The sequence below is a fragment of the Sarcophilus harrisii genome, chromosome 2, assembly GCF_902635505.1.
Source record: "Sarcophilus harrisii chromosome 2, mSarHar1.11, whole genome shotgun sequence".
Taxonomy (NCBI): Eukaryota; Metazoa; Chordata; class Mammalia; order Dasyuromorphia; family Dasyuridae; genus Sarcophilus; species Sarcophilus harrisii.
Window position 1 is genome coordinate 216,248,130 of NC_045427.1, and position 25,080 is coordinate 216,273,209.

A 25,080-nucleotide genomic window follows, 5' to 3' on the forward strand; every position below is an offset into this window, starting at 1 on the left:
TATATTAAAGGAGTTATTGGTTTCTTAGCGCTTAGAAAAGGGAAGCTATATAGCTATGAGTCAATTATAATCAAACTCAAAATACTGCTATGAGTTTTGTTTTATCATGCTAAACAAGTTCACTTTCTTTTTGATAAAGTTATTACACTAATAAGTAGATCATATCGAAGAAATGCCATTCATAGAATGCACCTATATTTCAACAAAAGGCCTGTTAGAATTGTATATTTGATCCACACCAGCAACTGAAACTCTACTATCTATCTTAGGTCCTTCCAGATATGTAGGATAATAAGATCTAGATTTTAGTCTCAGCCCTGACATTGTTTTTCTGCCTCAGTTTTTTCTTCCATTAAATGTATGTACTGAATTGGGTTGTTATTTTAATCTCTTTTAACTTCCCAAATCTGTCATTTATGTCCAACAAACAATGGAATTTTCTATTTCAGTGAAAGTACCTTATAATTTATTGTTGAGAAACATATCGTAGGTATAGCTATAGTATATTGGACTTTTAGAATACAATTATGTTTTGAGGGATATAATAGAGCCCTTAGTCCAAATCTATGTAATAACAAGCTCTATTATAAAAACCATTGCACTACACTTGAATAGAGGAAGATTTCAAAGATATCATGTGATGATATAAAGTTCTTGTGTTGTCCCACCTCCTCCCACCCCAAACACCTAATCATCCCTCTCTTAGATAGCTAGATCCTGGAGGCACAAAACTATTTTAAACATTCGACAGTCTTTTTTTTTTTTCTGTAGTTTTTGTTAATACCAAAGAGCAGTGCCAAGGAGGAGTTTCTAAGGAACCATCCTACCAGTTCACTCTCCTAGCAAATGCTTTGAAAGTTTGTGCCTGATTGTTAAGTCCCTGCAGCCCAGAGATTGTGATGAAGTGCAAACAGATGCTGGAGAGAAAAGTTCAATCTTCACAAGCAAGATAACCAGCATATTTATCATATACATTTGTTAATAAAACTTTCTGTAATCTGTTTCCTGTATTACCTGCTGATCTTGTAAACTATAGATTTATGGGCAGTACTTAGGATTGTGACCTGTCATATTCTCTTGACTGGAGATGTATAGATAGATGGATCTATCTATCTATCTATATATATATATATATATATTCATCTACATTATGTAATGTATAATACTTAACATTTTAAATGATACCTTATACCATGTAACTTACCTCAAAGCCAGGATATGTTTTAAGAAAAAAGAGATGCATCTCTGATCTGAGCAAGCAGAAATCAAATCTACTCATCCCAAACTATTTAGAAAGATCAGTATGAGGGAAAGGAGACTAAAGGTTCATGCAGACATATGTGATATTCCCTCAAGTATTGTACTTTGTATAACAAATCTGTAATGCAAATGAACTGTGTTTGTATGAGAAAATAACATTAATGATCTTTGGGATCATAGTTATAAAATTTTAGAATTGAAAGGAACCTTGGATATGGCATAGTTATCTAACTCCATTTCAGAAGTGTATGTGATTGCATTTAAATCTGATTTATACCAGAGCAGCAACATATTGGCAAAAATCTAGCCCAGTGTCTTACACATAATGAGCATTTGAGTAATTGATTATTTAGTTAAGAGTACCTGGTTATGATATCAGTGGGTCTTTTGGGGAATGTCTCAACAGATCTTTTTTTTTTCACTATAGGCTAACTGAGTCACCCCACCAGAATTCTACTGAGGGAGGTTTAAGTCATGATCTCATTTATGGGAAGTATAAGTTAGAACTAACACAGACAGAGTTTTATGATCCTCTGGCTCATGGCTACCCTCTAGGAATACTTCAGTTGGTAATTAAAACAAATATAATAATAATAATTAAAACTTTCCTAGATGAAGTGATTCCAACAGCTAAAACATTACTAAGCATCATCTAGGTGAAAAGCATTTTCTTAGATGTTAAAGAAAATAAGAAGGCAATTTTGATACCTGCCATCAAGAGGTTTAGAGTATGGAAGCTATGTACTTAAGCAACTAATACAAAAATGGAACCTGGTAAATGGGTAAAATGTAAATATGAAACTATATGAGAACACTAGAACAGTAGAAGAGAGAGTACTTCTAACTAAGGTGATCAGGAAGGTTTCATAGTTATGGTGGTATTTGAACTAGGCCTTGTAGGACTAATATAATTTTTTTGACTAATATAATTTTGAAAAATAGAAAAGGGAAAACAATTCCAGAGTAGAAGACAGGAGAGGATAAGCAATGGGATAAACATAAAGTATGGGACATTCAGAGAACAAGTGAATAGTATGGTCTAACTAGAGCATAAACTATGTGAAGGGAAGTATTGAGATAAGTCATGAATGCCAGATTTTGGCTATAAATGGAAAGTCATTGTTCATTATTTAATCAGTTTTTGAATAGTAGAGTTACATTACAGATAGCATCTATGAATTAGGAAATTTAATCTGGCATAGTTATATAGAGAATAGATTAGGAAGGCAAGACACAGAAAGCAAGGAGACCAGTTAGGAGGATATTGCCAAAATCATAAATTAATCAAACTGTAAGGACTTCAGAGTTGATTAAATAAAACAATTTGGCACAATAAAAATAACAGATAAATAAATAAATAACACCTACTCCACAATATAAGTAGATAAATAGAAAGCTAAATAAAGAAATAAATAGCAAATAAAATTCAGAATTGGAAGAGACCTGTGTCTAAATGCTACTGACACTAGCTATAGAATCATGGTCAAATCATTTTATTCTCTTTAAGCCTTAATTTCTTCATCTATAAAATGGGAATGATAATAGACCAAAGAAGATAATGATAATAAGATAAAATAATAAGCAAATAAGCACTTTGCAAACCTTAAAGAACAATATAAATGTTAGCTCTTAATAATAATAGTAGCAGCAGCAGTTTTAATAGTATTAGAGAACCATTAGAACATATAGAATAGATCTGAACTTTAGGAAAAGCACTGTAGCATCAAGGTAGAGAATGACTTGAAATAGGAGAGACAAGGAGGGAATAAAGAAGTTCTGGCTATAGTCTAGGGAGAGATGATGATGGTTTTCTGGAAGTTGTTGTAGAAGTCAGAATAACAGGATCTGAAAACTGAATATTTAGGGTGAGTAAAAATGAGAAGTGAAAAGTGACACTGAGGTTATGAACCTAGGTGATTAGAAAGATGCTGCTACCCGAGACAGAACAAGTAGAAATTTAGAAGAGGGGGCTAGATTTTGAAAGAGACATAAAGAAATCTGCTTCTGATATCAATTGATTAAATAAACAAGCACTCATTAAAAGTGCTTACTATATGCTCTGTGCTAAATACTAGGAATACAAAGAAAGGCAAAAATGGCCCCTGCTTTTAAGGAACTTACATTCTAATGGAGGAGAGAACAGGTAAATAAATAGATGTGTACAAGATATATACGGAGTAAAAAGAAAGTGACCTTAGAGGGTAATATTTGTTTAAGTAACTGAAGGAACCAGAAAGGATTCTTGCAAAATGTAGCACTGAGTAGAATTTTTCAAAAACCAAGTTAAAACACTTCAAACATTGGGACAACCAATATAAAGGCAAAGAGATATAAGAATGGAGTGTTGTATATGAAGAGTGGGAAGTAGGTCAGTGTCACTGGACTTAAAATGCATGGAGAAAAATGAAGTATGAGAAGACAGGAAAAATAAGAAGGGGTCAGATTGTTAAGAGCCTTAAATGCCAAACAGAAGATTTTGTATTTGATCTTAGTGGTAATAGAAAGTGACTAGAATTTATTGAGTTTGGGGATGTGTGTGACATGGTCAGACTTTATTCTTTAAGAAAACTTGGGGAAAATCACTTTGGCAGCTGTATGGATGATGGCTTGAAGTAGAGATAAACAGGAGTTGTATTATTGAAGTAATCCAAGCGAGAAGTGATAGACTGAACTAAGGTGGAGGTTGTGTGAGTAGATATTATGAAGGTAAATATAGGAAGATTTGGTTACAGTTTGGATATTAGGGGTGAATATAAGTAAAGTGTCAAGGAAGATTCCAAAGCTGCCAACATGGGTGAGTGGGTGCCCTCAGTAGTAATAGGGAAGTTCAGAAGAGGGCAAGAGAATGAATTCTGTTTTAGATGCATTGAGGGTTTAAAAAAAAATTGTAGAGACAAATAACTTTATTCTTTTGAATACTGAACTTTTTAAAATTCAGTTTCATTTCATTTTCACCTCTAAATGTACTGTCCTCCCAACTCTCTCTTCAACCCCACTGAAAAAGCAAGGGAAAAAAAATCCATTACTGAAATAATCAAGCAAAACAAATCCCTGCATTAGCCATATTAGAAAAAAAAAATAGATATCTCAGTCTCCCCTCTGATTTTATCACTTCTGTACCTGAAGGTGTAATATGTTTTATGATGAGTCCTCTGGAATTATGGTTTGTCATTTCTCATTTAAGACAAATAACTTTGGGAGTCAGGAATACCAAGTTACCAACTACAATTCTAGAGGACAGATAAGGTTGATGGGACATATTTTTGGGTATGATTAATGAATAAATTTGTTTGGTTTGATTTTACTTTAAAAAAAGAATTTCAGTTTTGTTTTGTTTTGTTTTTAGAGAGGAAGGAAGTAGAAAAGAGAAAAATACATTTTTATTCATTGAAAAAAATGTTGAAATGATAAACCCAGGGAAATGTACTTTTTTTAAAAAGCTGATTTTTTTTTATGGTAAAATATTTGTAGTAATACAAAAGTGAGTCTTATAAATATTCAATAAAAATTATGTCTTAAAAAGAAAAATATTTAATTAAAATTTGCCTTTTTTCTATTAAAAATAAATAATTTTAATTTTAAAGGATAGTTTAAATTCAAGTTGCTTATAGGATATCATGTTCCATCTTTCCTCTAAGGAGGGACATTAGAAATGAATGTATATAAATCTGTAAACCATCTATATAGACTTTATAATTAAACTCAGGAATTGGAAATGTGCATGATTATGGCCTGTGTATTTCATGAAATGGTGATCCAAGCTAGGGAATCACAAATCAGAAGAGAGGGCCACAAGGCAGAGGTATATCCAGGGTGAGAAAACTGGAAAATGAGAATTTTTTGGTTGATAGACTAGCCTGTCACAGGATTAGTTCTAACTTGCACTCCAGAGGTTGTTTCTCAGACCCCCAGCTCTCAGGTTATGAATTAGTGTTCCTAAAGTCTTTGACATATTTTCACTTACTGAACTATCTCTTCATCTCTATTATTGTAGCATTCACTAGAATTGTGTATGTTATGATAGCTTTGATGAGTATAGGACCTATGAATAGCCTTTTTAATAATGATATTTTATTTTTCCCCCAATTACATATAAAAACAATTTTTAATATTCCTTGTTTTTTTTAAGTTTCAAATTTCAGATTCTATCCATGTCTTCCTCCCCCGAACCCTCCTTTTAGTGGTAAGCAATCTGATATAGGTTATACATGTGCAATCATATAAAACATTTCCATATATAATAGCCTTTTAAAAAGATTAGCACTTACAAAATCACTTGATTCTGAAAGGAATCGAGCCAGGTATGTGTGAAGTCTACCCTGATAGAGATGAGAGACAAATGGGAAGAATTCATCCAGTTTTTCTCAGCTTTGACTTCCACAACTAGCAATAAGATTCATAACCTAAGCTTTTATAATAATCCCTGTTTAATCTCTATTTTCCTATGAAAAGTTAGTATTCTATAGCAAGCTTACTGGATATGATCTGATCATTCTCAAACTAAAGGTAAAGTGATTTGTTTTAGTTCCATGTGCTATAAACTCAAGCTCAGCTGTGTGCAGCTGTACCTCTGTCACTCTCGACTCACGTCTACAACTATTTTCATGAAATATTTACACTTCAGTTATTGAGATCTACTTTAAAATTTTTTTTTGCTTTTTTTTTTTCAAACATCTCTTGGGCCTCTAGAGACCCACCCCTACCAAGGTTTTCAAGTTGCCAGATGAAATCAGTTTATACTCATTAAATGTTTGCTATGTGCATAGTGTTTTACTTCCTCTGAGAGAGGGAAAGGAAATATAAAAATGTTTAAAAAAAAAAGAAGTGCCTACTCTTTGGGGTAGCCAGCATAGCTGACTAACATTTATTAATGTCCTACTATATGTAATCATGTATAATCCTAGAAGAGAGCTCCTAATTAGTAAACATTTATTAATGTGCCAGATATTGTGTTAAGCTCTCAGAATACAAAGAAAGGCCAAAGAGTTTCAGCTCTTAAAGAAGCTCATCATCTAATGGAGGAAAACATATAAATATGTACAAGCAGGCTATATATAGGAGAAAATACAGGTAATCATAGAGGGAGGTAGAGAAAGGCTTCCCGTTTAAGGTGGAGTTTTAGCTGGGACTTGAAGGAAATCAAGGAGGCAGACGAGAAGAAAGAAAGTGTTCTGTGTTTGCGGGACAGCCAGTAAAAATGGAGTGTTTTGTTCAAGGAATAGCAAGGAAAACAGTGTTTACTAGATCACAGAGCAGAGGAGGGAAATGGGGAATAAGATGGATGAATAAAATGGGGAATAAATGGAAAGGTAGATGAGACCAAATTATAAAGAACAGTTATCAAGTTAGTTGTATAAACAATAAATTCTGTACGAGAGAACTCAAAAGTGTTCATTTTTTTCTCTTAGAGTTCCTTAAACATTTATCTTGTGTTGACCTGTATCAAAAATATTTGAATAATTTTTTTCTGTCCGGCTAGAATGTAAACTCCTTGAGGCAAAATATTGTTTTATACATATAAACTATATTTCGTATGTCTGTATTGTATTCCGTATTGAACATAGTGGATATTCAGTTCATTTGATTAAATAAATACTGTCAGCCATCTTCATTTGTTAATTCTGGAGATAACACAATTGTGAGAGTGTTAAAGGAACAACATATAAGATATGTAAAGGAGCAAAAGACAGCAAAGGCATGGGGAAAAAGTATATTTAATATCAGGAAAAATATATTAACATCAGGAAAATATCAGAAAAAAATAACCACAAGATAATCTCAAGAACTACTGACCTATATTCTGCTCCTAAATCTTTATGTAATCTTTATGAAGGTCATCTAAATGTTTTAGAGACATTCAATAAGTATAGAAGAGTGGAAGTTTATCCGTCCAATCCAAGTAACAGACTCACACACCTTGATTGACTAAATATCAATCAGAAGCATAAATTTAGTTGTGAATTAGTACTTAATATGAAAAGTTTGGCCATGGCATGAAAAACAGATGACCCGACACAGGAAACATAGGAAACTTCTTGGGTTCATGTAAATCAGAAGAGACCTCAGACTACATTTAAAAAAAAAAAAAAAAATCAAGCCAGTTTGGAGTTGGCCAATCAATCGGTAAACTAGCTTTTGTTGTCTAGCAGTTGAAGAGTTCCAGGTTAAAGAATATTTGTTCAATAGACGGTTTTCAGATGAAGAAATTAGAACCATTTCTAGATATATAAAAAAGCTCTAAATCTATGGATAAGAGAAATGCAAATTAAGACAATTTTGAGGTAATACTCCATATGTCTCAGATTGGCTGAGATGACAAAAAAAGATAACTATAAATGTTGAAGGGGAAAACTGGGAACACTAATACATTATTGGTGGAGTTATGAACTGATCCAATCATTCTGGAGAGCAATTTGGAACTATGCCTAAAGGGCTAGCAAACTGTGCATCCCCTTTAATCCAGCTGGGTCTCTACTAGGTCTGAATTCCAAAGAGATCATAAAAAAGGGAAAGGGACAAGGAACTGGCAACTGAGTGAATGCCCATCAGTTGGAGAATGGCTGGATAAGTTATGGTATATGAATGTTATGGAACATTATTGTTCTGTAAGAAATGACCAGCAGGATGATTTCAGAAAAACCTGGAGAGACTTGTATGAACTGATGCTGAGTGAAATGAGTAGAACCAAGAGAACATTGTACATGGCAACAACAAGATTATGTGATGATCAATTCTGGACATGGCTCTTTTCAACAATAAGGTGATTCAGACCAATTCCAATAGACTTGTGATGGCGAGGCATCCAGAGAGAAGACTATGGGGACTGAATCTGGATTACAAAATAGTATTTTCATTTTTTTGTTGTTATTTGCTTGCTTTTTTTTTTCCTTTCTCATTTTTTTCTTTTTTGATCTGATCTTTCTTGTGCAGCATGATGATTGTGGAAATATGCATAGAAGAATTGCACATGTTTAACATATATTGGATTACTTGCCATCTAGGGAGGGGTGGGGGAAAGGGAGAGAGAAACATTTAGAACACAAGGTTTTGCATAGATGAATGCTGAAAACTGGCTTTGCATATATTTTGAAAATAAAAAGCTGTTATTAAGCGGGGTGGGGGGGATGAGAGGGGGGAGAGATACTTGTTCAAGAATTAGAACCAAATCTCAACTCTTAAAGAGGTAGAGGAAGGTGAAAGAATTTCTGACTTTTTCCTCCCCATTTCCCATTAACTATATCAATAGAGAGATTGAGCAGATAGCATATAATGCATCCAGCTGGGAATAGAGTAATTAGACAAGTAGAATACAATACATTCAACCAAGAATAATAGTTAATTGAGGAAAGACCGCTTTTAATGAACATGATACTTTATGGTGGAGAAAAGTGCTTGTAATAGACTCTACAAAGGTACCAGTCCTTGGAGCCCAGTAGAGAACTGTTCCTCAAGGCTACTTCATGAGGACTGCATGAAGAGAGAAAAGGACTTCCAGTAAGTGGGAGTTGTAAATTACTACCTCTTCATCACATGCACCTTGCCACTTTTGTAGTTTCTGCCTACTTAAGTACTAAGCGGTACTTATTTTTAATTATCAAAGGGGTGGGGTTGGGGGTGGGTTCAGACATTTAATTCAGTAAAAACAAAGTGCTGCTTTCCAGGCCCTTTTACAATAGGATTTCTTTCATTTATTCCTCTAACAATAGGAATTTAAAGGTGAGGCATAAAACAAATGTATACTCATCAAAAGTATTCACAACAATGATGGAGGAGAACCAGCACATCATCCTCATCAAAAAAGCATTTTGGATTGTGAGATCCACCAAGTGCTTGCTTGATTTTCAGAGGACTTTGCACTAATTGCATAAAACATTATAGAACTTTCTAAAGGAGATCTTTTCTATTGTTCAGTCATGCCTGATTCTTCACGACTGCATTTGGAGTTTTCTTGACAAAGATATGGACTGGCTTGCCATTTCCTTTTCAAGACCATTTTACAGATGAGGCAAGACCATTTCTCAAGACCATTTTACAAACTGAGGCAAGCAGGAGTTAAGTAACTTGACCAGTCACACAGCTAATAAGTGTCTGAGGTCAGATTTAAATTCAGAAAGACAATCTTCTTGATTCTAATACCTGTTTTCTATCCCAAATCTTTCAAAGGAATTTGATCAATATATTCTACAAGCAGATTAAAAAATGCCCATTACTCAGACTTCAAAACGCATTTTGAGAACATCCTATAGAATTTGTCCATCAATATGTATTTTGGGAGGAAACAACACAGATGGACAACTTGGGCCCAGAGTTGAATAAGAAGCGAGGAACAAACTGAACTGCCTTCAGAAAACTGCTCAACTTATTACTGACCGAAAGTTTTCAAGGAAAATAAAAACCTGTCTTTTTAATACTAACATGTCTATGACATTAGACAGAGAGCTATGGAGTCACAGTGAAACTTTGGAGGCTGAAACATATAACTAATGAGAAACTTTGAAAAAGACAAAGTTAAGGGATATTATCAAGAAACTGCAGGAAAGAAAGAGAAAATAGACCAATAACTTGGAGAGAATGAAAGTTGGCAGGTGGACAGCCACAGTGTTTCATTGGCACTATGGAAATTTTGAAGGAATGGAGGAAAGGCCTCCAGCCCGGTGATGGACCTGCTGTGGCAGATTTGTCACAGATCCATTCAAGTATTTGAATAAGTGAATTAGTAAAAGAACAAATAAACAAAACACATGGATAGTCAGAGGGAAAAATTGGGCTAGTTCAGCATGAAAAACAATAAATGGTGGCCAGGGGCTACCAGACTTCATAAAGCTAGTTCTATATATTCTAGATTAAAAACAAATGATCTATAAGTAGCATCTCCAGCTCTACTCTCCTGCTGATGAGAAGCTGTATGTGAATGTCAAAACTGAGCCTAAAGCATCAGACTCTGCATGATGCATGCTGTTGCCATGTTTGAAGCTTGCAGAGCTACAATTTCCCCTTTGTTTCTCATTATAACAATAAAGATTATGATCTCTGCATCTTAAAAGAAGCAGCATCATTTTTCTCATTGATTCTAGTGAGTTACATGGATTTTATTTTCCCAATGGGCAATGGGAATAGGTATGGCAGTCCATCACTGGTATCTTATATCTAAAGACTATTAGACTAAAGAAGTTGCTCCAAAAGACAGAAATAAAAGGAATGGAGGGAAGTTACAAGGATGCATATTTGGGCTGAATAAAGGGAACCCTGTACCCCAGCCCTGAGTAGCCCAGAACCCATTTAGGGCTTCCAAGTGGTGGGAAGACTGCCACCATTAAGCGCACCCTTCCTTCCTTCCTTCTCTTATCCTGTACTCTAGCCTACGCCTGTCAGAACCTATCCAGATTGTGTGACTGCTCATATGGCTTGAATAAGATGAGTAGTCAACTCTGCATTTTGATGAATGAAATGAAAGAGGACCAGACCCGACTATTTCCTTAACTCCTATTGGCTTTGCCATTTACTCTGCCTCTATACCCTCTACACCACCAGCACTTTTATCTGAACAAAGGGAAGTAATCTAGAATCCTTGGGCCTTGCCTCATGCCCCAAAAAAAGCAAGTCCTTTAGGCTTTTAGAACTCTCTTATATACCTTACATCTGAATTTTCTTTTATATATTGTCTCACCCATTATGAGAGTGTTAACTTGTTGAGAGTAGGAACTTTCCTTTTCTTTTTGACTTTTTAAAAGTAAATAGTATTTTATTTCTCCAAATATATGCAAAGATAATTTTCAACATTCACCTTTGCAAAACTTTTCTTGCTTTTCTTATGGGTATCCTCAGGATTTGTCACAAAATAAGCCTTTAATAAGTGCTTTTTCATTTGTTCATTCTTGTTTCCCATAAAGGGATTGACTATCTGCTAAAGTAACAAGTTCCTAGTTACTTTAAGAGATTTTATAGCAGGAATTCCTAGAATAAAACAATTTGATTAAACAACCTCTGAAGGTCCTCTACCCTCAACTCTTAACAATTTTGATTCTGTTTGCTGTAAAAAATCATGTTTAGTTTGGGTACTAGCCCAGAACCATTTGCAGGTTGAAGCTCTGATGATGATTAATGTGATGTCAAGTTAGGGTCATAGATATAACCTATTCAAGACAGGATCCTTCTGTGTTTGTCTTTCTGACATGATCAAATCATAACCTTCCCTCATGACTTAGTTTTTCCCAGTTGTATTTTCTTAGAAGATCCCAGCCAGGATTCCAAGTTCTGCATTTCTTTCTCTCCTCAGCAACCGAGCTCAGACCTTGGCTCTGGGGAATGGTCACAAGGGTAGAGTAGGGGGTGGGGATTATTTATTTTTGACCTTATTTCTTTATGTCATCCTCATTGCACCAAACCTTCTCCCAAACTTCCTGTGGGCCCTCCCAAATCACGATATCTACTTAGCAGCTCTAGCTCTCACTTATGTCCTACTTTCCTGGTTTCATCAGAGACTTGTTGCATTTGTGTTCTCCAGGACAGACATGCTGAGCTCTTGCTTTCTGTGAAGCAGCTGAATCCCTGGTCCATAGATTCTCAGCAACATCGTCTGTTTTGTGATGACTTTCACCATTCCTATTATACCTTATATCCTTTTCCTTTCTACCTGAAGTCTCCCCCTGGTCTCAGAGTGTACCTCTGAATCCCCATTTGATCCCTGCTTCCTCTCTTCCTTCCCTTTTCCTTTTACCTTTGTCTGCCTTTCTCCGGCCCCTCAGGGGGTGATAAGGCTAGTTCTCAGACATATCTACAATGTAAATATCTGCTGCCTCAGGCAGCAGACTCAAGATAGGCAAAAGAACTGAGATAACAGACTCAGATAATAGAAATAACCTATTTCCTATCTTCACTTCTTTTAGGCTCAGGCCACCGGATCCCCACACACATCTCCAACTCATGGAACTGGCCGCTCAATGCCCATGCCTGTCCGTTCAACTTCTGCTGGCTCTACTCCTACTCATGGACCACAGGACTCACTGAGTGGAGTCGGGGGAGACATCCAGGAAGCCTTTGCACAAGGTAAGTTTCAACAGTAGAAAACAAAAAAAAGGGGGATTGAGAAACTATGTACAGAAACACTCTTGAGATTTCTCCAGTTCTTTTTTTCAGTCTGAACTTTAAATATTGAAATCTTCATGTAGACTGTAAATAAATTAACCCAAAGAACTGGTCCAGAGTATTTTCCTTTCAGATGGGCTTAACTGAAATTTGAAGTGCTAAATAGAAATAGGATCTGACATACGTGTAGGAGAGACCTCATAGACTTGGACCAAGTACCATTCAAAAGCTTTGAGTCCTGACAACTCCTTTCTTACTAGGGGAGACGTGCTTCTTATCATTTGGGCTCTGTTTCCTTCCTATGGAGGGCATATGATAGATGTCTGTCAAAGTGATGTCTTACCGTGGAAAGGCTTAAAACAGACCACAACTGGATCTGTGGGTCTAGGACTTAACATACATCATCTCTGTTCCATATCTTGCATAGACCTGCCAAAGGTAGCACAAATATAGATTTGGCATATCCTAGTTCTCCTGGGGAACTGACTGGATGTTAGTTGCAGAATAATAGCAACAGCAAGTTCCGGATTGATTGGATGGTGACCTTTTGAGAACTTGGAAGGAACACTGGTAATAAATGAAGTCCAATCAAAGGTGCAAAATTACTGTGTCTCATCCTAGACCTAGTCCTGGACCTTCTCTGATATAATTAGCACCAAAGAACAGAGGTGGCAGGAGTCTGCTATTTGTCTGTCAGGAGCATATGGAACGAGGTTAGGACATATGGGTATCTGCATCCCAGTAACTGGAGTACTGCATCCTGAGATGCAGTCTCAGGCTTCGGAGCACCCACCTTTCAGGGCTGGAAGCAGAGGGCATTGATGTTGCCAGCACCTCTGTGGCTATGTCTTGGGACCTTGCAGAAGTGACTCATCAACTTGGATCTGTCCTCTCCGTGCCCACACTGGCATCGCCATCTGCTCTGACTCCCCTCAGGTACGAGGAGAAACCTCCGCAATGATCTGCTTGTGGCTGCTGATTCCATCACCAACACCATGTCATCTCTGGTGAAGGAACTCCATTCAGGTGAAGCCCAGAGCTCCAGCCCCGCCACCCTCTTAGACATGCACATGTTTCTAATTTCATTACAGATCATACATGAATGAGCTTCTTGGTTAAGGACTTCCAATTAAGTGAAGGCAGACTATTCCCTCAGACATACTCCTCTTATTTGTTTCCTCAAATACGTGGTCTCTTACTTCTCAGTATCCAGCACCTTCCTGTCTTCCTAGGAATTCTTTCACATTTTGCACAAATTTAACTTTATAATGAAAGTGCCTAAAGACAAAAATGAATATATAATGAATATACAAAATGAATATAGAAAGACACTCATATTTGCCTTTACCTTTACAAGTTTGAGTTTGCAAGTCCAGGCTCACCAGGAGTTTGTCTATTTCCTCCCAGGTTTGAGACCTCCTGTCAGGGTAAAGCTGACCACAGGTGGACAGTGCTGCTTTGTCTAGGGCCTCGTGGTCTGAACAACTTGGTTTCCTGTATTAACTAAAAGGCAGAGATTAGTCTGCCTTTTCACTGAAATTTTTTCCGATAACAAATGATATTAAAAAGTTAAATATAGGCATGAATTATTATTGTCATAAACATCTATAAATAGGATACAGAATTTAGAATAATTTATTTTTAAATAAGCAACTTGATACATTCAGTTACCTTATTTAGTGATCCATAATTCTTCTTAACTGTTGCTTAATTTAACCTTGATTTTCCTCTAAGCTTCAATAGAACTAACTTCTTATAAATTTTATTTGGAGTTAGACCCTGCTTTGAGGGCAGCTCAGCATCAGTAATCCAGGTTAATGACAAAAGCTCCTGATCATTTTTCCTCAAGCTACTGCAGCTTCTAGGTACTCTAATTAAAGAGATGGTGTTGCCATTTCTAAGATCATAGATAAAGAATTGGAAGGGATTGTAAACATCATGTAGTCCAACCATCTCCTATTACAAATGAGGAAAGAAAGGCCCACAGAGGGGACATAATTTGATCATGGTAACCCAGATAGTAAATGGCAGAGTCAGCATTCAAGGCTCCAGGAAAATACATTTTATCCAGTGCTTTTTTGACTCCACAATGCTGCTTATTCCTCTTCATTTCCATATTTAACTCTTTGGCTCCAATCTGACTTCACTTGGAGATTAAAAATCCCGGCTGGCCTCTTCCTTCACAGTCTAATGCTTGGTTTCTTCTTTGGTTTTTTTCTCTTTTCTTAGCTCTTGAATTAATTATCAGAGACTTTTAACTTTCTTTTTTTCCTTTCCACTTGATTTGGTAGAAATCAAGAGGAAAGATTAGTTGACATTTGAAATTGTCCATCACAAGCAGAATTCTGGTGGTTATCTTTTTCCATTGCTAAAGAATAAATTAGTTATCTAACTGCCATGTTTACTAATCACTAAATAAACTGGTTGACCCACTAACTTCCAACTCTTCTATAGTTTTTACAATCTAGCTACCTTCTAGAATCACACAATTTCAGAGGTGAAAGGACCTTAGGTGCCATATAATCCTTGAACAAGAATCCTTACTACAAAACCATTTGGCAAGTGGTCATCCAGCCTTCATTTGAACGTATCCAATGAGGAAAATCCTTATCCCTCCTTGGGCAGCCCATTCTACTGTTTTTTTTTTTTTTGGATTGCTCTAATTGAAGCCAATCAGAACTAGTCTGTTCCCTTTTCCATGTAACAGCTCTTCTTATATTTGAAGACAATTATTCCCTAACCCCCTGCAAGTCTACCTTTTTTTCCATCTTTAGGTCCTGATCTTTATATGGCATGCTCTCAAGGTCCTTTATCCTTGTATAGAACCATTCTTTGGTTTCTTGATTTCTTCAAGTGAATATATCTCATTGCTATATAATGCCACTCCACCCCAGTCTCTACCCTTTAACTCACTTTTACCCATTTAAACCAGGTATAGCTTCCAGAACTATATTCCTGTCATGAGCTTCATCACACTCTGTTTTAGTATTTCTGTAAGATAAAAATGGCTTTTTTCTGTTAGGATCTTTAGTTCACTTTGCTAATCTGTACTTTGTGAATTTGCATATAAATATCTGAGGCCATGAGTTTTACTATGGATTTTGTCTCCTATAACTATCTGCACATCTCTGTTGCTGTTCTTCTTTTATTGTAGTGACTCTGTGGTATCCATCTTGATAGATATGAATAGGCAAGTTTTTTTTTTTTCCTTTTCCCTTTGAAGATTTGATTCTATTTCATATAAATAAGCCCTCATCAGCCCTTTGTCAGGTGTGTTCCATTATAAAAATATTTTAAGCCATAGTCCATAAGTCATCCCTTCTCAGATACCACTTTCTTAACTATTCAATTCATATCTTGCCTATTCTTCTGAAGCCCTTACCTTTCAATGGTAGCAATCATAATAATACCCATTTGGGTCCCCATATGCTTCAATTTCTTGCCGAAAGCTTGAACTTTGTAGCAATATTTCCTTCAATCTTTCTGTCAAAATTTGAGATTGTAGACAACCCTTAAATATTATACTCTTAGATGTTTTCCACATGAACTGACATGAATCCGGTTCTTCCCTATTTTTCAGTTATGCAGATTTTAAAAAAACATAGTACAGGAATTATCATTGTTATTATTACTAATTTCATTGATAAGAATTATGATTATATCTCATATTTAAGTATCACTTTGTAGCTCACTAATGTTACTTACTCAAAACAATTCTACAAAAGTTAGTATAATTATTATTGTCTTCATTTACAGATGAGATAACAGGTATTGAATGTTTGAACTTGTCCATAATATTTGACTTTATATAACACTTTGAGATTCAACAAATGCCTTATATGCACTGACTCATTGGACCATCAATCAGCAAGTCCTTATTAAGTATGTACAGTGTGCTATACTAGGCTTGAGGTATGAAATACAACAATTAACCAAACTCTATTAAGGAACTTACACTCCAAAGGAAGGAATGTCTACAAATATTATACATACCTATAGAATAAATATGAAAAAATACTAAGAAATTCAATACAAGATAATTTGGGAGGGAAAGCACTAACTTAGTGTAGTTGGTAGGTCAGTAAATGCTTCATATAGAAAGTAGTATTTAAACTGCATTTTGAAGGAAAAGAGATATGAGGTAGAGGTGAGGAGTAAGTGTATTTTAAGTATATGAGATGGGAACTGCAAAAGAACAGAAAACAAGGAATATCTTACATGATGAACAAAGAGAACTCTAGATTAGCTGGATTAATAAAGTACAGGATAGGAAGTTATGTTCATTCAGAGTGGAAGATAGGTTGGACCCAAACTGTGAAGGATTTTGCCATCTGACAAAAAAAGATGATTTCAAAACCAACCTAGGAAGAATTGTATCAACTGATACAAAGTGAACTGGGCAAAAGCAGGAAAACAGTTTGTACAATTACAGCAATATTATAAATATAATCAATTTTTTAAAATTTGGCAAGTCTGACCAACATAATGATCAACCATAATTCTAAAGACTCTTGATAAAACATTCTATCTACATTCAGATAGAGAGTTGATGAATTCAGAGTGCAAACTGGAGTATATTTTCTTCTTTTTTGCTTAGGGGAAGGGGGGAGGAGAACCTAAATAGCTAATAGAGGAAATTTATCCTACATGATCATACATATTTGTAATAGGTTTTGTTTGCTTGGCTATTCCTTGGGCGGGAGAGGAGAAATAACATAAAATTGAAAATCAAATTGATTTTAGAAGATTTTTTTTTTTTAAGATGAGTTTCTGTTTTATCCTATAGGTAAGAGGGAGTCACTGGGGTTCATTGAGTAGAGGAGTAACACATTCAGGTCTGCATTTAAAGAAAATCACTTTGGCAACATGTATGTAGACAATGTGGAATTCTGAAAAACTTGAGGCAGAGAGACTGATTAGGAATCTGTTTCAATAATCCAGACAGACAAGAAGTAATAAGAGTCTGAACTAAGGTGGTATCAGTGTGCCTAGAGAGAAGGAGTTTATTTCAAAAGATGTTGTAGAGGTAGAAAGGGCAATGTTTGATCACTGATTGTGTCTGTAAGATGAAGAGTAAGGAGTCAAGTATAGAACTAGAGAAGGTAGAAGGATAATGATGCCTTCAATAGAAATTGGAAAGTATAAAAGAAGGTTAATGAGTTTAGTTTTGAACCTGTTGAATTTGAAAAGTCTTCATTCAATTTTAAATGTCTAATAAAAACAACTGAGAATGAGGGACTAAAGTTCTGGAAAAAGACTGGATCTAGATGTATAGATGTATGAATTATCTACATAGAAATGATAATTAAACCCATATGTGTTGTTGAGGATGTCAAGGAAAATAAGAGTAGGATTCCTATGACAAAGTCTTGAGGAATGCCTCAAAATTAGGGAGCATGATATAGATGGTAAGCCAGCAAAGGAGAAAGAACAATGAAACAAGTAGAAGTGGTATTATAAGAATGGCCCCATCCAAGAAAAAAAAAAGAGAAGGAAAAAGGCTGCCAATTATTGCCTCACATGACCTACCTTTAGAATAGATCTATACTTGTTAGGAATAGTTTATGTTGAGTTACTGGGTTGAATCTTACCTGGAAGTATGAACATGGAGTAGATGACCTTCCAAGTTTACTATCATCAAAAATATATTTATTAATTTTTCCCTTTGTCCATGGGACTGGAAAAGCTACTGTGTTTTACCTCAAGATGAAAGGAAGAATGGAGACTGAAAATGAATTAAAGATAGGGAGCCCTTTTCCCCTTCAGGTATTATGATCCTTTAAAAGGTCATAAAAGAAAATTGAAGGAACTGTTCCTTTTCTTTTTTTAATTTATCCTTGGACAAAGACTTTACTGACAACTTTCCATACAGTTAATTAAAAAATAAAATGCAAAATACAGTGAATGGTGTTTCATAAAAAAAAAAAAATTAAGTAAGTTTCATTTGTAGGAGCTATGGAGCTTTATTCAACTAACCATAATAAATAAGCAAACAAAACAAAAATAAACAAAAAACTAGATCAAGAGCAGTCAGATAATTTATTTTTTAAATTAATTGCTTTTATGACACAAAGAAAAATCAGTTTCTGACAAAAAAAAAAAAAAAGGCTTGGCTAAACAATGTCTCTTACTATAACCATCACTTAATGTTCTTATCCTAACTCCCTCATGCCCTTAATACTCACAGAGAAGGAAGACAGAGACCATGTTTGTATTGTTAGAGAGAATTCTTTCAGTTGGTCCTCACTGAAGCAAGGATGGCTTGAAATGATGCTGGTTTGAATTGGGTCACAGCAAGATAATACCTATCATAACCAACCTTTAGCTCTGTACAAGCAAATCAAAATGACCCAAGATCTTTGTTTTCCTCAAAAATGTTTCCAAATCTGCTTTCATCTGTAAGTTAAGCTGTACATCTTTTTGTTAATAGGACTGACTGTTTTTAAACTTTCAAAGCAACTCAGAATCCTTAGCACCAATACAGAATGAAAATATTCTTAGCTTTTGTAAGTACTTCAGGGAGCTGTTTATTATAGTCAGGGGCTTAGTTGACTCCCAAGTACTGGTAAAGGAGGTAAACAGAAGGCAACATTTGTCTATAAGACCTCCCTCCCTATCCCCTGTAGCCTAGATGAGTCTGTATAGGAGCATATGACTCATTTGGAAAGGTCCCTCTGATTCCTGGAATGGTCCATCCATTGTAAAGACAGTTTGAGTGCCTTCAACATATGGCTGTCAGCAAGGGGGATAAGCAGTCCCCCAAAGTGCACCCAGGCTTTTTATGTCTTATCAGAGCTTCTAACACGAGGTTTATTATGCTTGTTTACATCAGAATTTTGTCTCAGGTCATGCCCTCACATATCTATCTCATATTCCATTTCTTTTTTCACCACCTGACTTACTGCAATACCCTTATACATAACCCCCACCCCTTCCAGTTTTTCCTTCTGACCCACTTCACATATTACTATGGTTCTCTATGTAACTGTGTAATCCTGGGCATTTCATTTTGTGATGCATTTTCTTCTTTTGTAAAATGAAATGGTCTCTCTAATGTCCTTTCCTGTTGTGATATACTGTCATCTGTCTCTGATATCTCTTTCATCATGTCATTCCCCTGAATGAGTTCCTGATTCCATCATGGTGTCTTAAAAGCTGTTGTCTGGAATTCAAGGCCTTTATAAGCTGACCCCATATTGGAAGGTGTAGTGTGGTACAATGGTCAAAGCACCGTTCTGATTCTGGGTTTTTCATTTAATATCTCTAGAACATTGGACAAGCTATTTGGTTTTTCTGGGCCTCAGTTTCCTCCTGTATAAAATGAGAAGGTTGAACTTAATGACCTGGAGAGTCCTTTTCCGCTCTAAATCTATGAATCTAGAAACATTTATCTATTTGCTGTCAATTTTTCATCAAGATAAATGAAGGTAGTTCAATTTAATTTTTTTTACTCAGTGTATTCTTACAAATCACTGGCCTGATAAGGGTCAAAGGGGACCATATAACCCTTAGTAAGCTCAAGGCTTCCTTTAGATGTAATTAAAATTCATATTGCTCCAAGAGGACAAAGAATATTTATTTTAGTGAGAACAAAGATGTTCGAGGTGAGCCAGTAGCAGAGCAGCACTAAAGTTCTCTACATCATAGTCAAATCTGATTTCTATTCATTTCTGATAAAAAGGTTGGTGATATTTATACCAGCATTATATCCACATGTACAAACCCATGCATGCACATGCACACCCACCCACCCCACACCCATACCCATCCACCAAGCAACTACAGACACTTAGGTGGGGTTCATCAATCCAATATGTCACTCCCCTGCTCCTGTGCTGCTCACAGGGCAGAAGGGTCATTGGCCTCCTTGGACTTCTGTTTTTTCAGCAGAGAAAGGTGGAGAGGAAGAGGAGGAGAAGACACAGAATAAAAAAGACAGAGGTAAAGGCAGCTTGGCAGGCCCTCCCCTAGAAGAAAATAGAAACCACGCCTCCCATGAAGCATCTCTCTCTTCCCCACCTCTGTGCTCCTCTCCCCACTGCCACTTCCCCAAGCCCATGATGGCTCCACATCCACAGACATTCAATGCTGAGCCTCCTATATGCCCATCCATGTGCGACGTCTTATTGGAGCTTGGGAGAGCCAGAGGAAAGGAAAGAATATCAAAGAAATAGCAGACATGGTGTCTTCCTCCCATTCAGTTTATAATCTATATAGAATCAGTACCAGACTGCACACATGAAATAATTAGAGAAAAGTTCAGTGCTCAAGTGTGATTTGGATTATAAGTGTAAGGAGAAGTCCATATGAGCTGGAGTCATTGAGGAGCTGGGAATTGAACTAGACCTTGAGGAATGGATAGAATTTAGATGAGTAGAGAGAGGAGGGAGGGGAATCCACATGGAGACTCAGAGGATATTCTAATAGTAAATAAGCCTGATTGTTAAAGAGAAGCCAGATTGTGGAAGACCTTGAAAGCCTGGCAGAAAAGTTTGGACTTCAGGCAGAAAGCAATAGACTGCTATAGTAAAAAATTAAAAAAATAACAGTGGAATAAGTGCTATTATGTCTTTGTGCTCTATCATACCTTCTGTCCATAGATGTGTACCCATCTGCTCCTGTAATTGTATCATCAGTAGATTATACTGATGTCAATAATGAAGCTTTTTGAGTCCTGGTTTTAGAGAATTTGCCCCCTCCCCTCAAATTTCAACCTCCCACAGCCCTTGCACATATGCCTTAATTCCCTTCACATGCTTCCTAACTAGAAAAACCAGTGACTAATATTTTGAGGAAACCCATTTGGTAGGAGGATTAAGGAAGTGGCAGAATAAAACACTCTTGGCCTTGTGAGGGCTTAAATTCCTGAATTCATGTGATCAGAATCACAGATTCTGCAAAATTAGCCTGTTCTTCTTATCAATATGAACAAGTAGTCAGTTTAGATATAATCAACTTTTGATTATACATCACAATGAGGGGGAGCTCTGATAGCAAATAAAGTAAATTCTCTTTGTCTTTAGAATGTCTCTATGTGTTATTGTTGAGATGGTATTGAAAAAGAGGTGACATCAACTGACTATTCAGTAAGGGATTCATAGGTATCTAATTTGATTTCAGGATGTAGTTCTCAGCTTTTCATATTCATGACCTCCATGTTACCAATTTCTCTAGAGGTATTAATGTTCTAGGGCAAGACTTTTTAAACTTTTTCAACTCATGACCTTTATTGCCCAAGAAATTTTTATATGATCCCAGGTATATAAGTATAATCAAATATTTATTGATAATAAATCATAATTTCATGATCACTACATTCAGTTATGAGATCCCACATGAAGTAGCAACCCACAATTTAAGAAGCAAGCTATAGGGGACTGATTCACACTAACTCAACTGACCAACCAGAAAGCCAATTTATAGGTTTATAATGGGAGCATACTTTTTCAATGACCAGAATATTAATGTCAATTATGTAATCTAATTCCTACTTGACATGGAAGTACTTGGGAAAATGAATTAGTAATCACAAGTTGGTGAATATGGAAACTGACTATAGTTGGATAATTTTGACTCCTTTGGATTCAGAAAATTTGAGTTCAAATTCCAACCCTACTATTTATAACTTGGGCAAGTCACTTGACTTCTCAGGATCTGTTTCCTCATCTATTACAATGAGATGGGATCTCCACCCTTCAATCCTGTGACTCTGTAGTTGTTCAGATCAGATTTTATATTTCACTCTAAATATTCAGAATATATACATATGTAAATATGTTTATATGTGTGTGTGTATGCATATATATACACATACACACACATACCAACTAGATTAAAGCATTATAGGGAACACTTTCCTAGTGACTAGACTAGTCATATCCACTAGACATGGATCATAAGAGCATAATATGAGCTCTGGAAAGAGGTTACTTTCTCCTGGGAAAATGGAGCTGGATAAAAAATTAGAAATTCTTACTTTTTGCCCCCTTTTCCCATAGATCCTATGCAGATCACTATCCTGGTCATATCACAATTAGATTACATTTTTACTTAGTTACCCATTTATTTTCATGATAAAATATGGGAGATTAGCCTATTCTCATCAATAATTAAGACATCATTAAAATTAATTAAGACATCTCTTAAATTGGGTTTCTTCTGCAGCTGATTAGTAGCCTATACTTTCTGTTGATTCTTATTTGTTTCTGTTTTAACAAGTTACATTTTCTGACAAAAGCCCCAAACTTCAGATGCAAATCAGATATAGAGTCACCCATTTGTAGTCATGGGCTTAATATTTAACTATAATATGCTTTTACTTATGGGGAATTATGATATTTAGAATAATAGAGTCACATGGTGATGATATGACACAAGAAGGACTGAAAAGTTCATTAGATTTCCCCATTTTGTCCTCTTGTTCAGGGCACACCTCCCTTCTGGGGGCAGAACATGTTGTCATGCCTGAGGCCTAAGTGGATTTGTCTTCTCTCTTTGCTGTTGTTGTTCAGTCATAACTTTCTTGTATCCAAAGAGGAAGATTTAGACTTAAAAGGGTTTATGCTGTGCTGTAGGCTGCCTAGGAGAATAAAATTCAACTAGAATGTCAGCAAAGAAACTAATTTCTGGTTTATGATGTCAGAACTTGAAAAGATTTTCTATGGATAATCTTCCCTTGAATAATTGAGAGTTGACTTATTTCTAACATATATTGATGTTTCTTACAGTAATACACAGGATTCCTGTTGGTCCAGAAACAGTTTCTAGGCAGACTTTTCATTGCTTTCTAATTTAATTCAGATGAATGATTGTTGCCCTCTCCTCCCAAACCACATACTCCCTCAACCCTGGGAAACTGCTAGGAAAAAAAAGTCAGGAAAGTTTAGAGGAGGGGAAGAAAGGAAGTTGACTGGAGAGAGATTGGAGTGCTGTTGTATCCAGAAGAGAAAGAAAAAAGAAGAAAAACCTATACATCTATTTCTCTTGCAAATGGACAGATACAGAGAAATTAAAACATTTAAAAGAGAAGGAAGAAGAAACTGAGGTAACCTTCTCAGCCCAGTATGAAAACCCCTTAGTTCATACAGCATATATCTATTTCAGCCATACTTTCCCCCCATGCACACAAATGTAGATAATCATATTCATATCCTACATGAATATGCAACTATAAGAAACACTCAATAATATACGTATATGATAGCCAAATGAGTACAAACAGTATCCCAAATGGATATGCAGGTGTGTGTATATACCTTGATACAGTATGTGCATATAGATGTAGATAATAAAACATTTTTTTAGATCACACTTATGGTTTTATTGGTATGTCAAGAGAAAAACTACCTCTGCCAGTGTAGATGGGCACCTGTTTTGCAATGTATACACATAAAAATTTGTACATATCAGGCAGTATGGTGCTGTGGGTTGAGTTGATTGCTAGACTCCCCAAGGAGACTAGTTTTAATTTCTTCTGACACTTTTGAGTTGTTTGGAGTTTTTTGTTGATTGATTTTGTTATTGTTGTTTTATGGAGAAATTTTTTAGCCTCATTTGTTTTCTTCTCTGTAAAATGGGCATGGGATATTTACAGGGTTATTGTGAGGTTCAAATTAGATCAAATCTTTGTAAAACCCTAAAGTGCTATTTGTGTCAGCTATAATTATTCATAATTATCCTCAACAGACACATGCCACTATAGAAATAAAAGCCTGAAACAACTCTCCACCCATATACAAATAATAATTTGAATTTACATAGCATTTTAGGTTACAAAGCAATCCCCACACAACCATCCTATGAGACACATAATGCAAATATGGCAAATGCTTTGGAGTTACTATCCCAACTCCAGTTCTCAAATTATGTCCCAAGGATGACTTCTCTCCTCAGTGGTCTAGGAGTAACCCTTGAGGGATTATGGAAGGTTTTTTTCCTAGTACATATAGTTTACAATCTCCCATTATATACTTCCCCTTTGATTATCAATTGCTAATTAGTCAGTTAGACCTAATTACTTTTTACAAACCATTATTTACTAAGGTAGTACAGAGAAGAGTTGGTGCTAACAACCCTGCTAACAAGGTACTTACTCACCTACAAATACATACAAAGTCTAAGGGGAAAAGGACTGGTGCTTAGAGCAGGTGCTGTAGCAAAGGAGTAACTAACTTACAATTCCTAAAAGTCCTGTTCCCTTCTTGAGGCCTTCATAACATTTCTTTTAACTATTTGTGCTCTTTGTAAAGTCTGAAATCTTCCTTCCCTTAGATTATCCAGTTTATCATTAGTTCCTGATACAGTTATTGAAGGTAGTCACTTCTATTCTGGGAATACTGATAGAAAGCTAGGGAAATGTCCAGATCTTTCAACTCTTCAAAGCTCACAAATTCCTCTTCTACTTGAAGGGGTTGGAAGTAGATTAAAGCTCTTCTCTCCCTCAACAGCTGAAGTGATTCTCTCTATCAGGGGCTTGGCTTAAACTTGTTCTTTGCTCTAAACTACCAAGCACCAGAACTGGCTTGCTGTTTTGTGGAAGACAAGGTATGACTGGATATATGTTAGTTTAATGTCATTGATTGAGTTGTTCATCAGAGGTATTCTCTATCACCCAATATAAGGGCTAAAGTATTTTGCTAGTTAAATTAAGTGACTAACCTATGCTCACATGGCTAACAAGAGTCTAAAATAGAATTCAAATATGTCTCTTAATTACAGGCTGATGACTTTATCCAT

The 25,080-nt window shown here is 35.8% G+C and overlaps 1 protein-coding gene across 10 annotated transcripts in view; it reads left to right on the forward strand.

The window, feature by feature from the left end:
• The window catches only part of DTNB (dystrobrevin beta), a 333,753-nt gene that overhangs the window by 297,797 nt on the left and 10,876 nt on the right, over positions 1–25,080 (forward strand). For 5 of the 10 annotated variants that reach the window (XM_031951429.1, XM_031951428.1, XM_031951432.1 and 2 more), the window contains 3 exons: positions 12,147–12,306; positions 13,282–13,371; positions 20,233–20,286. In XM_031951429.1, coding sequence (XP_031807289.1) covers positions 12,147–12,306; positions 13,282–13,371; positions 20,233–20,286 — 304 coding nt within the window. The remainder of the gene's footprint in view (positions 1–12,146; positions 12,307–13,281; positions 13,372–20,232; positions 20,287–25,080) is intronic. The other 5 variants (XM_031951436.1, XM_031951431.1, XM_031951437.1 and 2 more) reach the window with 3 other exon arrangements.